General features: G+C 34.1%; 2 protein-coding genes across 2 annotated transcripts; both read right to left on the reverse strand.

Annotated features, from left to right (window-relative positions):
- Positions 1-235: 235 nt before the first annotated feature.
- On the reverse strand, positions 236-3,568 carry mrpl9 (mitochondrial ribosomal protein L9). Its single transcript, XM_039678775.2, has 7 exons — positions 3,316-3,568; positions 2,851-3,010; positions 2,653-2,777; positions 936-989; positions 749-850; positions 534-617; positions 236-424 (listed from the first exon to the last, which is right to left on the reverse strand). The coding sequence occupies exons 1-7, from the start codon at positions 3,418-3,420 to the stop codon at positions 308-310; spliced, it is 747 nt and encodes a 248-aa protein (XP_039534709.2). The 5' UTR covers positions 3,421-3,568; the 3' UTR covers positions 236-307.
- A 3,621-nt stretch (positions 3,569-7,189) lies between these two features.
- Positions 7,190-14,319, reverse strand: lix1l (limb and CNS expressed 1 like). The gene is made up of 6 exons (XM_039678776.2): positions 13,775-14,319; positions 10,351-10,514; positions 9,991-10,131; positions 9,348-9,443; positions 9,189-9,266; positions 7,190-7,585 (listed from the first exon to the last, which is right to left on the reverse strand). The coding sequence occupies exons 1-6, from the start codon at positions 14,106-14,108 to the stop codon at positions 7,331-7,333; spliced, it is 1,068 nt and encodes a 355-aa protein (XP_039534710.1). The 5' UTR covers positions 14,109-14,319; the 3' UTR covers positions 7,190-7,330.
- Positions 14,320-16,591: the final 2,272 nt, after the last annotated feature.

Raw genomic sequence — 16,591 nt, forward strand, 5'->3', positions numbered from 1 at the left:
TTTATATATTCACCCCTTCACTGTTGTGTGCTTTTTTCAAGATCGTTGCTGATTTGTAGATTGTACGCACAAAAAAACTCAGCATTTTCACATTTTTTGCCAATTTCCCATTCATTTCCTATGCGGGTCATTTTTGACCCGAAGGTCCTGAGTGTTTGTAATCTTGTAATCCTTTAGGTTGATAATTTAAAAAAAAAAGACAGATGTAGGCAAAAGAATGAAATCTAGACGGGAAGAAATAAACAATCATTTTATTTGTACAAATTCCTTATGTATATTCTCCAAGCTGCGTCCAGCAAAGAAAACACTATTCTGAATCGGACTGTTCTTGCTTTTGTTGTTGCTTCTTCATCAGCATCAGTTGGCTGGGCTCCACATACGGCACCACGAACATGGGCACCCTGACCGTGTCCACTCCATTCACCTGAGAGACCAAACACTGTTCAGATAGCAAGTTCTGCCACAACTGATTCAATCTCATTAGTGTAAAATGATCATAAAACTGTGCTGTTTGCACTTATTAGTTGAGTTACCGTGACATCACACCAGTACTCTCCAGGCCCTGTGATTGGTTCTTCTGGAAGAGTCAAGGCATGAATCGGCACAACCACACCGAGCTGAGGACAAAAATACAGTCAATGGTACAAAACCACTGCCAACAATGTAGGTATGTTTACTTTTTCACTGTTTTACATTTTATGTTGTGTTTAAGTTGTGAAAAATTAATATTTCCTTTTAAGTGTCTTACCCGTCTGAGAAACTGTCTGCAGACAATCTCTTTTGTGAGCGAGTACTGAATTGAAGTGTGCATGGCAACTTCAAGCTGTGTTTTCTTCAGGAATTCAACAGTCTGCAAAATGATGACACCAATATATTAAACTTGCAATTTTGATTTAGAAATTATGTTTATAGTTAAAACACACAAGATAACTCACTAGCTGTCCCGTGCGTGTCTGGACTCGGTCCTCTGGCCGTCCCTCACGCAGAAGCTACAGGAAAAACCAAGCAAACTGTGAACACTGTGAAATCATGAAAACCCATTTCCACCACATAGGAAAACCACATGCTTTGGTAAAAACTTAAAGGGTTAGTTCACCCAAAAATGAAAATTCTGTCAGTATTTACTCACCCTCATGTTGTTCCAACCCCGTAAGACCTTCGTTCATCTTCGGAAAACGAATTAAGATATTTAAGATATTAAAATCGCTCCTGCATACTAGTCCATAGGCTTCTTGAGGGACTGGCTCTTGCCGTCCCCGAAAAGTCATAAAAGACATCGTTAAAATAGTCCAAGTGACTACAGGGGCTCAATCTTAAGTTTATCAAACGACGAGAACACTTTTGTGCGCAAAAAACAACAAAAATAACGACTTTATTTCAACTATTCGTTTATTTCTCCCTCTGCGCGAGTCAGCTAACTAGTTTAATAGCGTAAGCTTCTGTTATTGTACGTCACACGCATCACACACACATGACCAGCGTCGACCAATAGTGAGCCTACGTGTGACGTAGCTCTACGCAATCACACTACGCTAACGGACTATAGGCTTATGGAGAAGGAAGTGAATAGTTGAAATAAAGTCGTTATTTTTGTTGTTTTTTTGCGCACAAAAGTGTTCTCGTCGTTTGATAAACTTAAGATTGAGCCCCTGTAGTCACTTGGACTATTTTAACGATGTCTTCAATTACTTTTCGAGGACAGCAAGAGCCAGTCCCTCAAGAAGCCTATGGACTGTATGCAGGAGCGATTTTAATATCCTAAATATCTTAATTTGTGTTCCGAAGATGAACGAAGGTCTTACGGGGTTGGAACAACATGAGGGTGAGTAAATACTGACAGAATTTTCATTTTTGGGTGAACTAACCCTTTAATTATGACATAAAAAGTCAATTATGAGAATTCGAAATTCAACTAATTTAATAATTGAACAAAAAGTCAACATTATGACATGCTAAGACATAATTATGAGATAAAAGTTTGAAATTATGACAGAAGTCATAATTGTGATTTGATCCAGAAACAATTTTAGTTACGCTGGTTGAAAGTCTCTTCACATTCTGATGGCAATCACTAAGTTAATATGTCTAAATGTATTTATATGTAAATATATCGTCTGCGAAAGGTGTGCAAGATTACAAAATGTTTGTCCAATCATCGCCTTTATTCCAAATGCAATGACCCTACCTGCCTCTCAATGTATTTTCAAACCTCCATCACACGTAATCAGCACGTTTCATGCTATGCAGAGTTCCTCCTGAACCAAAACAACAAGCCTATGCTGCATTCACGCCATAACTACTGTAATTTGGAAGAGGTGGAAACTTGTGACGTTATACTAGTGGTTCGCGACTAAAAATGTATGTTTCAATGGCAACACTAACAACATTTCTCATGACGCTTTGCAGACTCTGCTCTGCTGTGCGTGTTCATGTGTTTTGAAGGAAGCTTTGGGGACGCTCTGAAGGGAGGGTAGGCTTATGCTTTCAAAGCTAACTTGCTATTGTTAGCCTTTCCAATAAATTGCCTACCCTACCTTTAAGTCATCATTTCGACTTTTCATCTCATAAAGTATGTCATAATGTTGACTTATGTCATAATTATGATTTACAATAGTACAATTTCTTTTCTTATGATTTGTAGATGTAACTAACCCTTATTTCCTCTGCAAACATGTCTTTATTTTCCTGTGAAGGGTAGACAGCCAGGCCTTGGGGTAGCAATTTGTTGCGGCCCAATGATTTTTTCACAAAAACGGTGTCGCCTCGTCCACCAAGCTCTGTACAATGAATATAACATTAAAAATCCAAACGAAAAACATTATGATATTTTTGTAATGTAAGAGCACTCACTGGGCACGGTCTGGGAGAGGATGAGCTCCATTTTATCTTCGGGATTGTGTTTTTTGTCCTCAACCAAGCGGTACACTCTGTGTCGACGAGGATGTAGCCTGGGTGGCTTTCCTTCCTTTGATAAAGGAACCGTCCAACAGCGTTCAACAATTACTGTATTCTAGAAGAAGATTAAAAAGTCAAAATTTGTGATGTGTTTTCATCCCTACTCCATCCTCAAAATCATTTTAGTGAAACTCCATTACATATGTGCTTTCATGAACTACTGTTTATCTGTGTCTACTGTCTAGACACGGATAAACAATATGAGCAATGACGAGCATGTTCAGTCATCAGTTTATACAAAGATGTTTATTTGCAACTGGGCAAAACGAAGTCAAAACAATAACTGACAGAAATAACTACAAATCTGCAGTGTGATATCAGTCACTGCGTTATCAAAGATGTGCATTTTCTTCTGCTTACCTTGCACGCTGTTTGTGACAGATTCTGTATTCGACTCAAAGATTTTAGATTTGAAAGATTCCAGCAGCTTTGAAGGACAAACCTTGATGATGCTACCGCCCACATGATTAATATATACGTTAAGATTGAAGATTAATGCATTTATTTAGTTGCAAATAATTATCATAGCCACCAACCGTAACACGACATAAATACTTTATCAAAATTCACAAATATTTCAACAGATATAGCTCACGATCTGTCATTGCATTCACTACAACACATGAATATCGCTGGGGTGATAAAGGACCCCTAAAAGGTAGTAGTGTATTTTGCCTGACAAAAAATGTCCGCAAGTTTGTTTAATGAGCTGAATTTATCACTTACTTAAAAATATAATACTTAAAATACAGCACGTTTGTTTTCCAAATTGGCGTATTATATTGTAAACAAATATATAAACATAAATATATAACAGTTATGACGTTAAACATAACTAGTTCCCCAAGTAATTCAGTTTCCAAATAAAAGTCCTTACTCAATAAAAGTCTTAATTTCTTCTATGGAAGCGCAATGAATTTACGTAAGAACATTTGACAAATTTTCTCTCCTGAGTTTGTAACCTTCATGGACCACAAGTTTTGTACATTGAGTTTTTTTTACAGTCAAGATTGTGAGAAGTTACACTAAAATAAACATATATGAAAAGGCTCTTTATTGATTTGTAAAGAATATAAATCAACAAAAAATTGGCTATGCATCAAAGTCTTGTAAAACATGAAAAATGGCAGTTAGACTATTCATACAAAACAAATAAAGAATGTATAAAATGTCTCGACATGCACTGAGATTCAAATTTACTACCATATGTATTAATTGAAAAAATAAATTTGGTAAACAAGAGTGTAAAAACAGCAGGGAAAAGGCCCAACAAATTGTATACAATTATATGCAATGTATATGCAATTTACATGTCAATACAATTCAGTGAAATATGATGGATTCAAAAGTCTTAATTACATTGAAAATACACTCACAAAGAAATCCTTTTCAGAAACATGATATGATTCATATAATAATTACATTGAAAAAGAAGACATATATCGATAGTAACTGCAAATAGTACTGTTACTGTTAATGTATCATTGTCATTTCACAAAATTCATGGTCTGAATAAATAAATAATTTGTAGGGATCCTACATAATCGCTTGCACATCATGAAAGTTTAAAGAAAGGGGGCTTTAGATTATCAGAGACAAAGCTGGATTTTAACAAACTCTGCGTGTGCATAGTGTTTCTTATGTCATGTTACGGACTGTGGGCTTTAACTGAATTAAGTTCTGCAGTATAATTTTAATGTTTAAACTTTAAGACCACAAATGCACAACTTCGATTACAATAAGCCCTTAAAAGTATAATTTCAGAAATGTGTCTGGCTAATAATGACAATCATTAAAGCTCCACACCACACACATCCTCATTATGATGTAAAGAGCATACAAGATTTAGCAGCTAGTCCTTTAAAATTCAGTTCAAGCGGACAGCAGCGATCCTTCGAAGCCTAATATGATCTCAAATGTAACTAACATGCTGTCGTAGCCTCTAATACTGAAGCAAATGACTGGGGTCATGAAACATTAACACGTTTACATCATCACTTCACCCAGCAACACATAATAATCAATTATAATAGAATTAATTATATTAATGGAATAAGAATGGGGTTACATTTTAAAATATTTGATAGCATTTTAATGATTTAAACTGTAATTATTTTATAAACAGTACAGGCTATTTTTGAGTTAGGAAACCAAAGGGTCTATAAGACGCCATATACACTGCTGGTCAAAATTTTGGTATTAGATTAGATTTTTAATTATTTTGAAAGAAGTCTCTTATTCTCACCAAAACTGCATTTATTTTATGAAAAAAAAAATAATTTTTGCAATTTAAAGTAACAGGTTTCTAATTGAAAATATTTTAAAATGTAATTTATTCCTGTTATGTCAAAGCTGAATTTTCAACATCATTACTCCAGTCTTCAGTGTCACATGATCCTTCAGAAATCATTCTAATATGCTGATTTGCTGCTCAAGAAAGTATTATGGATTATGTATATTTTTTGGAGCCCCGCACATGCAGAAAAAAAAAAATCAAAAATTATATACATATACATATATATATATATATATATATATATATATATATATATATATATCATTTTAGATTTTTTTTCTGCATGTGCGGGGAAAAAAAGTAAGTGTCAACTTATATAATAAGTTGACACTTACAACTTATTATATTTTTGTAAAAGGGGGAAACAATTATTATATCACTGCCAGGACTTACTAAAACGTGAGAACAAATTATTAATTTGTGGCCACGATATATATATATATATACTGTATATATATATATATTTTAATTATTATTATTTTTTTCACTTTTTGGTTACCAACATAAAGAATCTTCTTTAGTGTTGACAATTTATATTTTTGGGTGAACTATCCCTTTAAAACGAAGGAACATATTAGTCAAATGTGCTGACCATGTACATTATTTTTTCCCGTATGTTATGTTCGGAGCTCTGTAGTAAACAATTTTATACAACAATGTTTTTTGGGGGGAAACTGTGATACACTACCTCTTAAAAGTTTGGGGTAAGATCGAGCTTTAAAAAACTGAAATGAACTTCTATTCAATGAAGTGACACTTAAATCATGTTACAAAAGTTTTCCCTTTTCTATTCATCAAAAATACAGGTGAAACTCGAAAAATGTGAATATTGTGCAAAAGTTTCAGTAATTTAACTTAAAAGGTGAAACTAATATATTATATAGACTCATCAAAAGGCTTGAAATATTTCACTTTGCATGTAATGAGTCAATATAATATAATAGTTTCACCTTTTAAGATGAATTACTGAAATAAATAAACTTTTGCATGATATTCTTTTTTTATTTCACCTGTATTTTCTTAAGCAGCAAAAGAAATTCACCATTGATGATAATAATAAGAGCCATCATTAATAACTGACCAACCAATAATGATTGACAATAACCAAACATCAAATCAGCATATGAGACTTATTTCAAAATGATTAAAAATCTTAATTATTACAAAATCTTGACTGCCAGCCGGTGTATGGCTAGTGAAGCACCTAATTGCAAAGCATTGCTCATCTTAACACAAATCCCATCTGCACTTATATGTATATATGGTAAAAGAAATTCACAAAAGTTTTGAGAAAGGAGGTAGAAATAAAACCTTGCCTTGAAATGAGCATGATTGCTCTACAATCACAAAGGTAACAGGCAATCGAACGAGGGCATGGCTTCATAGACAAGAGGAAACGGCCTTGGTGTGTTTCCTGAACTATGACAGTGTGAGAAAATCTGACTTTTGTGTCATAAAATATAGTGCGGTTGCTTCCTTAGCAAACACTTATGGCTCTCGCGGAAAAGTTTAGTTAACTTAAAAGTACTGTATATAAATGCGTGTTTACATAAACATTTAGAGTAACATAACAAAGAAAAGGTCTGTATATTCACCGAAAGCACACATATGTAGCAAATAAATGAGCAAGGCTATTTTGTGAATATAAATGCGGAATATTGGAAATTACTATATCGTTGTCCACACAACAAAAACTAATGGGCATTGCTTTGGCGAGTTAGCTAAAGAAAGAAGCAGCAGCGCCCATGTGTAATAGGATTCATGAGAATACAATGCAAAGATTTTTAAGAAGGCCTCAAAACTGATTTCCCCGACTCAGACATAGTATGTCCAGCCAATCAGTAACACTAGAGGATAATACTGGTATAGTAATGATAGCACTTGATTCGGTTTCAAGGTCAAAATGCCTTGAGACAGAATCAATAAAAAAATTCATGTCTGTGGAATTATTCAAAATGCTGATTCTTTGACTCACACACAAACACACTTCCATACATAGTTAAAAAAAAAAGAGTGTTTTGAGTTTTGGAGTGCTCTCTGGTACAATCATATGCCACGTCTGACACGTCTTCATACTCTTCAGCATGTGCAGGGCAGAGTTGTAGTGTTTGACCCACCTAGCTGCCCCACTGCCATTAGCAGAATGTCTTTCTTTTCCTTATAAAACCTCAGCTCCCGTCCCGCCAGACGAGCCTCTTCCAGCTCGCGCTCGGTGGCGGCCATCTCTCGATTGATGGTTCCGGATAAAGTGTGTTCTCGGCTGACCCAGTCGGCGGCCATTTGTGTACGCATGTCGTCGTCCAGCGCTCGGTGCGAGTAATGAGCGAGCACTTCCTGTTTACAAAAGGGGATGATTGTTATACATGCTGTGGACAGGTCAGTGAAACACATATCGATGCGTCAAATAAATATTTACAAGGGACTAATAACAAATAAAAAAACTTATGCAAATAAATAAAATCAAGCTTTTTGTGCCAAAATGTATATTTTAGATTTCATAAACATTTTTTTCAGTGTTATTTTAGTTTCATTGAGATTCTATGATAGTATTAATATTTAGATTTGTTTTTTATTTTTCTTAAATGTCATATTAGCATTTAGTATTATTGAGATACTATTATACTTTTTATTAGGGCTGTCAAACGATTAATCACGATGAATCGCATCCAAAATAAAAGTTTGTGTTTACATAATATATGTATGTGCACTGTGTATAATTATTTTATATATATAAATACACACATATGCTTGTATATATTTAAGAAATATTTTCATGTACATACTGTTATATCTAAATATAAATATTTTATATATAAATATATATATATATATATATTTTAAATATAAATGCATGTGTGTGTATTTATATATATATATATATATATATATACAATATAATTATACACAGTGCACCCACATATATTTTTTAAACACAAACTTTTATTTTGGATGCGATTAATTGTTTGACAGCACTACTTTTTTATTAATATTTTGATTCGTTTTTAAAAAATATTATATATATATATATTTTTAAATATGTCTATATAGTTAATAACAGGGTTCTAACTTTAATTAACTTTAAATTTGAAGACTTTCCAGGTCCAATACCCTCAGATTCAAGGACTTAATGTGGGGACACATTTGTTGTGTCCAACAACAAGCGTTGAGGTACCATCATAGTGAACATTATGGCAACGTACAACACAAAGTACCTCACACGGGAAACACTTAACGCAACATATAAATGCGCGTAACTAACGTAAATCAAGTAAGCTAGTATGCATAGGCCATGAAGTGTTGCCAAAATATTAATGTGATATAAAATACAAATAATATGAAAATTTTTCCAGAAAACTTCTTGCACAAAATAAAATCAAGCACTTTCAAGGACCTGTATCTATGTACGTTTATTTTCAAAAACTTCCAGGGCCTTGAATTATTATTTTTTATAATTATTAAGGATTTCAAGGATCTGTGGGTACCCGGTAATACATATTTATTTTAGCATTACTTATTCTATTATATCAAGTAAATAAAATCAAAATAAGAGATAATCCAACAAGCTTAAAATAAGTTTGTGTATATTTTATATATTAACGTTTCTTTTATTTCAAGTAATGAAACTATGTTTTATGGTTAACTATAATTCCTCTACATACCTTTCAAATATAATTTGTAATAATATCTAAGCTTCTTTTCAAAATCTACTTTTTTTCTTTTATTACTGTCACTGTCAACTCAAAATAGTTGTTGACGTGTAAAAGTGGGCGATCATTTCCAAGTAATTTGAATAAATAGTAAAGTTTTGAGATCTGAAAGTCACAGCATGTTTTCCTAGTGCTCTAAACTTTTATTTCAAAAGATGAAGGGACTGTGTGATTCATCATGATATTACTTTTTTTGCAACTGAAAATTAGATTTGTCAATACTGTCTCACCTGACGGGAGCACTGCCTTTCTCTCATGGCTTTGAGACTACCATTCCAATGGAGAAGCTGGAAAACTGTCATCAGTTCCTAAGGAAAATGATAATAATGTTAAGTCACATGTACATTTACTCACATCTTTCCATGCAGTCCAATCATCATTTCACTTACCTGGAACTCTAGCATAGACTTCCCCTTATTAGACTCCAACATGAAGCGAAAAGCACCGATGCCTGTGCTAGGATTATCAGCTTCTTCTCGGTTTCCCTGTAGTAAATAAAGATAAACAATGTCAACAATACACTACTGTTCAAAAATTTGAGGTCAATCAGATTTTTTAAATCAATTTATACTTTTATTTAGCAAAGATGGATTAAATTGATCAAAATTGACAGCAAAAGATGGTGTTATAATATTATAATAGTTAATAGTAATAGTTAAAATATTTCAAAAGCTGTTCTTTTGAACTTCCTATCTATCAAAGAATCCTGAAAAATGTTTTATTTAAATTATTTCTGGCATTTTAAAATATATTAAAATAGTAAACAGCTTAAAATTGTAATAATATTTCGCAGTTTTACTCTATTTTTGATCAATTAAATTCTTATTACTTGAAAATGTTAACATTTCTTTGACTACAGCCCATGAGTCACATGATCTGCTTTTATTAAACTTGAAAGCTCCAGTAACTGCATGACAATCAATCAGCACTTCAAATCAAATCCCAAGTGTTTTGAAGAACATGAGGGTGAGAAAATGAATTCTTAGGGTGAACTATCCCTCTAACCGAATAAAGATTACAGTGAGAACTCACGTTAAAAGAGGCAAGAGCCTCACACACACTCTTCTCTATGAACTCATCTGTGATGCGTCGAGATGGATGCTCATTGAAAACAGAATTCATTAGGGCAATTTTGGCCGCGCTCCGTCTTGCTTCGGCTTTGGTCGGGCAGAACTGAGAAGATCAAAGATGCTATTTAAACCACACTGTAATCGAATCCTGAAGATGCTCACAGAATTCACGTCCAAGAGATCCTCAAGAGAAAACATTAAACAGAAAATATGCAGACACAGATGGCAACCAAAACACAATTATTTATTTTTCAGAAGATCTGAGGTTCAGAGAGAGAGATGCGTTGGAGAAAGCAAAGGGAATGTTGCGTGAGGTGCTTGCCTGAAAACTCCCGAAGCAACTGCCCCCGGGGAGACTGACGTAGCAGACGTAAGGAGGGTTGTTGGACGGGACCATCTCGTAGACCACAAGAGCGCCGTTCCTCAGGTCAGCACCCCGTGACTGCTTCATCTGCCAGAACTCCTGTAAGGCCTCCACGACATTCACTGTGGGAATCAGAAACATCGTATCAGAATATACAACACCATTCAAGTATATTTTAAGACTCACGAGTTCAAATGTAGCTTGAAGCAACGGCAATCACATATTTTTATATTTAAGTTGAAGCAACTTAATAGTACTGAATGCACACAAATACATTGGACGGATATTTTAAGGGTCAGATCAGGTTTATATACAGAACGTCGATGTATATTAACTTTAAAGGTGCAGTAAGCAATTTCTGAGAATCATTGTTGAACACTGTTTATGAAATCAACCCCCTCCTTTCATTGCCCCGCCCCCAAAATGCACAAACACGCAATGCAAGAGTGGATGTGTCTTTATCATAGCAGAAGCAAAGCAAAATGAAGCTTTGTGAAAAATTAAGTGAAGATGATGACCGAACGACAAGCAAGTCGTGTGTGTAAAACTCCAGTTAAAGTATTAGGTAATTATTCCCTCACAAATAAATCTTACAATGAGTAAAACTGACTGTGTCTATATTGTGATAAACTACAAAGCATTATAATATTGTTTGCAAATTTATTTTTAAATCATTATTATTGTTGTCCCTGGTTTATTATGTTACTAGTGTTAAGTAGCAGTGCCTGGAACAGACTTTAAATGTCAACTCCACTTAAAAAAAGATGCAATCTAATCCCAGTGGTGGAATGTAACGAAGTACAAATACTTCGTTACTTTACTTAAGTACATTTTTCACGTATCTTTACTTTACTTAAGTAGAATAAATAGTGCATACTTTTTACTTTTACTTCGTTACATTTTGCAGCAATTATTCTACTTTCTACTCCACTACATTTCTACAGCTTCTGTTACATTTTCGTTACATTTTCTGATCAGTTTTTCCACTGCCAAAACATAATCTGACCGTCCGTTCGTTGCACGTTTGTCTCACCAGTGACGTTTGGTTGCCATAGATACATCAACTAAATGCGTCTCGCACGCAGTGTGTTTATCATGCAACTCATACGCGAAAATTTGTTTTTACGCGCATAGGAAACACACCGTGTGTAATATATGTTTGGTTTGGTTAGGATTATGGCAAGCCAAGAGGTTCAGAATTACACCATAAATGAATCGCGTTTACTGCCAATAGTTATTAACATATAGTAAGGATAAGCATGATATTTCCTAATTGCAAGCTTGTTTCAGAAATGGTGACATTTTTTTCCATCATTATTGAACATCATTACAGGAGTAGGCTATTAGGTTAAATGAGTTAGAATTAAATGTTTTATTAATCATTAGAAAATAGACATTAAGAGAATCAATTGTTATGCAAGTACTTTTACTTTTAATACTTAAAGTACATTTAAAATAAAGTACTTTTTACTTTTTACTTAAGTATGGTTGTCATTGTGTTACTTCTACTTTTACTAAAGTAAATATTTATCTGGGTATTTGTACTTTTACTTAAGTACTGAGATTCAGTACTTCCTCCACCACTGTCTAATCCTGATTACATTAAATAAACTGCTCCCGAGCAGGCTTGAGATTACGGATCTGTTGCCATGACATTCCGGGATGAGCTTCGAAGAACCTAACAATCCTGGATCATGTCAAATCGTTGTATTGAGTAATCCATGTACGAAGAACGAACCCCCAGTAAGTCAAAGAGCGAGTAAATTTACATATACTATTGTGCAAATTTACATGTCCTATTGTAAATGAATAGTATACTACTAACATGGTAACAATTCAAAGCAGGTTGAAAATTGGGAACTTGCGCTTTAAGTTTGTTTAGATATCATGATTGAGGGCTAAATAACTTTTGCAAAACAGTTCATAAATCTTTCGCTATGACTGTTTCAGCACATGCTCATTCAATGTCTGATATAAAGGAAGCTTGTTGTTGTGGAATTGCTTATAGTTTCTAACAGGAAATAATGGTGGTTATTATGGACAAGAGTAATGTGAAAATGATCACAAATGTATAAAGGTCTTCTTCTTCGGTAAATGAAAGATGAGCTTGTTACATTGAGATGGTCTGAGGTGTCTCGGCGGTAGATTAAAACACTTAACCTGCCTCTAAAGTGCACTGGCAACAGAATTTATCCGACAATAATCCCTTCGGTGTATTTAGGTCAGCATGTCAGGGGACTCAATCTGCTTTGCGCTCGAATCGATTGTTGTGCTAGTCTTGTTAGGGGGCTGAATCTTTTGAAGAACATGTCTGGGTAATATTTATTTCAGATAATATTCCAATTTTAAATTAATTAAATTAATTATATATAATGTTAAAAATGTATTTTTTAATGTATAAAAAATATTATTTGCATTAATTTATTTTTACATTACAGCAATGATAATAATAAGAGGGATGTGCTTAATCGTGAAAATACTGGCACAATGGGAAAGAAATCATAATGATTCTAAATATATGATTGATATTTACTGTTTTAATATTTAATTTAATATTTTTTTCTTTTGTCTTTTAGAGAATGAGATTCAAAACCCATGCTGCTGAGAACACATTTGTGAACGTGTTCGCTTGCAATATCTTGCATGTGGGTCAAAAAAAAATAAAAAAAATATATATATATATATATATATATATATATATAATTGTTTTTGATCCAGATCTTGCTTATTTAATAGTTAAAAAAAACATCAAAAATGCATTTCTTAGAGAGAATGAGGAAACCCTCTCCTATTACGATCATATTTATAATTTCTGAATTAAAGTCATATTTTGCAGGGCATATATTAAGTCAATGTCTGGGTGGTGAATACACAAAAATACAAATTTTTTGATTAATATTTGAAAAATTTACGAGTCTGCAAAATTAAAGTCAGTCCAACATGCAGAGGCAATTGTGTTGTGAAAATGACAAAAACAGACAGATGTGAAAATGACAAACATCCTTGTGTTAATATATCTAATCTTAAATATTATATATTTTAGGCTTTTTATGAAAGGGTAAGCCTAGTTCTGGTAAAGAAACCCCAGTAAAAATGAATGATACTCATTATTCAAAAATTAATGATTAACTTATTTCACAAGGTGCAAGTGAAATACTGAATTACTTTTTTTTTATGTTGGTGACACCACTTTTTGCATAACACAGCTTTTAGTCATTACATTTTTTTTAAGTAAATGAATATGATATAAAAAAAATTTATTTCATATTTTAATAACCCACACATATTACATTTCTAAGCACTTACATTTAGAAATATATTTTTAAAATCTTTACGTTATTAATTATCATAGTGCAAACATCTCCATGTTGACCCCACATACCCCTGCCATATCCTTGCGTGTGTTTGGCAAAGCTCCTGACCACCGCGTCCACCGCCTCCCGCAGAACCGCCGGGTTGGTGGGATTGGACAGACCCAGACCCGCCGCCATGTCCACCGAACCGAACCCGCTGCCCATGATACCGGACCCGAGGGTATGGAGCTGAAGGGGCGGCAGTGGTGGCGGTGGCCCCGGGGAAGCAGACACCGAGATGCGGGAACCCTGTGCCGAGGAAAGAGTGCCCGTTACACCGGGCCGCAGGGACCGAAGCGTCCCGGTCGCGCTCGCTCCGTATCCGATACCGGGCTGTAAGCGCTGATGGCGTAGAGACTCCATTGTCTCGATAAGTGATGCAAAACAAACCAACACAAAGAGAACGACTACTATAAACGATAACAAAGCCGATTAAAAATGCATATGAAAGTCATAAAAAAGTGTTTCTCAAAGGTATGCGCTTTGTTAGGCTGATTGGGCAAAATATTATTTACTGTTTGAGGCGTAAAACTGCCATAGGGAGGAAAAAGGAGCAGCATACCCTATGCTTGTGTTTGACCAATGGATGGATTCATGCTGCGTGACGTGGCACGTCCGGCCAAACCTTCCCAAAAATGCTAAAATCTGTGTAACAAAATCAATACAAACAACGCAATTTTCAAATATTTGTTATAGGCTCCATGTGGATGTATATTTGTGTAAATAAAGTAATCTATACAAATCTCACGCGCACAAAAAAGTAGAAACTAGAGAGCAAAATAAGATGGTTGACATAATGAGTTTCCCCTGCTTCCATGCTAGTAGCATACTGTGATTTTGATAAAGTAAACTAAAATAGCGTTCTTGAGGCAAGACACCATAGGTGAACAGGCTTGTTAAAAATATTAACTAGGAATAGATAGTAACCTACGTCCAGGTGATTACTCGCAGTGCATTAAAACATTTTTGTCAAATGTTTTGATTAAATATGCAAATGCAGAATAACTTGAATATAATTAAATCTGATAAAATGTTCACACACTTACAGAATCTAGAATTTTGATGATAAAGGACTAGAAATTTTATTGTTTTAACTATATATATATATATATATATATATATATATAGTGAGAGTTGCACTTAGAAAAGAAATCTGAGCATTGAATAAAGCCACTTGTTTAATTTGGTTAACATATTAGAGTTAAAGGATTTTTTTTTTTTACAGAGAAAATACTGCAAACAGCCAAAAAATAATAATAAGAAAAAAAAAGACAGAAATTTGTATATTTTAAGAGATTACTAATTTTAAGTTGTATGTTTTCTTTCCATTAGTCAACAAGACTTTATTTTATAGTAGTAAAATAGTCTAAAATCTCAAAATTGACCAGTCCATAACAATGCAACATAAACATATCAGACATTCAGCAGTGTTGAGTTTGGTTTCAGTAACAAAAGTATGATATGTTTTATCCAGTTACATAGTATTTTCGAGTACACCATGTAAGCACAGTAAGCATGACCTCAGTTTTTGATTGTTATTGGCTGTTCAATGACAGAACAAGCATCATGTGAATCAGAATGTTCTTCTCATTTAATGTAATGTGTTATATGTGTTTATACATGTAGATGTTTTCATATGTTTAAAAACACCCTCCCAAAAAATCTTGTCTTAACTGGAAGCTTTTGTTACAATAGCACTCTTTGTACTTGTTAATTTGCACTCACCACGTTTATGTGATCAATTAAAAATGAGTCCGTTGATTCTTTCTGTTTAAGACCATGAGTGTGTTACCAATTTAGTTTTTTTTTTTTTTAAACTTGAATTCCCCTTGGAGCAGTAGGCTATTGATGATAATTAGTGTTGAGCTAAAGTCTCAAGGGTGATCATATGTCTCCTGCATGGTTTATAACAAGCTGGTCTTTGCTGTCAAAGAAGTAAGATTGAAATATAAAACTGGCAAGAGCTCTGGAAAGTTCAATGAAAGTATTCACGAAAACAGCACAAAGCTCTTGAAATGTCTGAGCTGCAGTCAGTGATTACTCATCGCTCTGTGGTTCCCCAATGATCCGGTTGCAAGCATTGAAAAAGTTCCCTCTATAATGGCACTAGAACATTCTGCAAGTTTTATGGTCGCCATATGCTAGGGGCATATAATATCCAGAAGATCCAGACAATGCCATACAGCAAAATGCTCAATGCAATATAAAATTCTGCTGACAACAGGGTCCCCAAAACAAATTAGGACACTTAAAAAGCAGACAAATTCCATAACATTAACAAAATATCAACCATGTGATGTAACCTTTTGCTCAAAACTAATTTTAATTTTATTTTAATTTTTTGAATGTGTAAAATAGCCTACAAGTTCACATCGGTGTGCCCTAGCAGAAGTACAAATTAACTTTGGACAAAAGTGCTTGTTTGCTTCAGTAATTTAATTTTAATGGCATCCCTAAGTCACTTCTGTGAATGGCACAGAAACTTGCAAAATATAAATACCTCACAACAATGTATGATGTGGCTCTCTGGAATAATTGATTCTAATTGGTGAATAGCGCCATCCAGCGGATAGATATTTAATCAATTTTACAATTGTCAATGTCAGTGCTGTAGCGTAGGCTATATATCAATCCGCTCATTCAGGCGACTAAAACCGGCGCTACTTTTCCTTCTCTCGTGCGGTGCCACTTTTGGAACTGTGCTTTATGAAGCTTCAAGCTTCGAAACATTTACGAATCTTTTGTTTCGAATCAGTTGTTCGTACATCACTGTACATCAAAACAAGCGTTACAGATAATTAAAGGGAAAACAACAAACAACATGCAAATGTGTATATATACACACA

This window comes from Pimephales promelas, chromosome 18 (genome assembly GCF_988280905.1).
Source record: "Pimephales promelas chromosome 18, fPimPro1.hap1.1, whole genome shotgun sequence".
Classification (NCBI taxonomy): domain Eukaryota; kingdom Metazoa; phylum Chordata; class Actinopteri; order Cypriniformes; family Leuciscidae; genus Pimephales; species Pimephales promelas.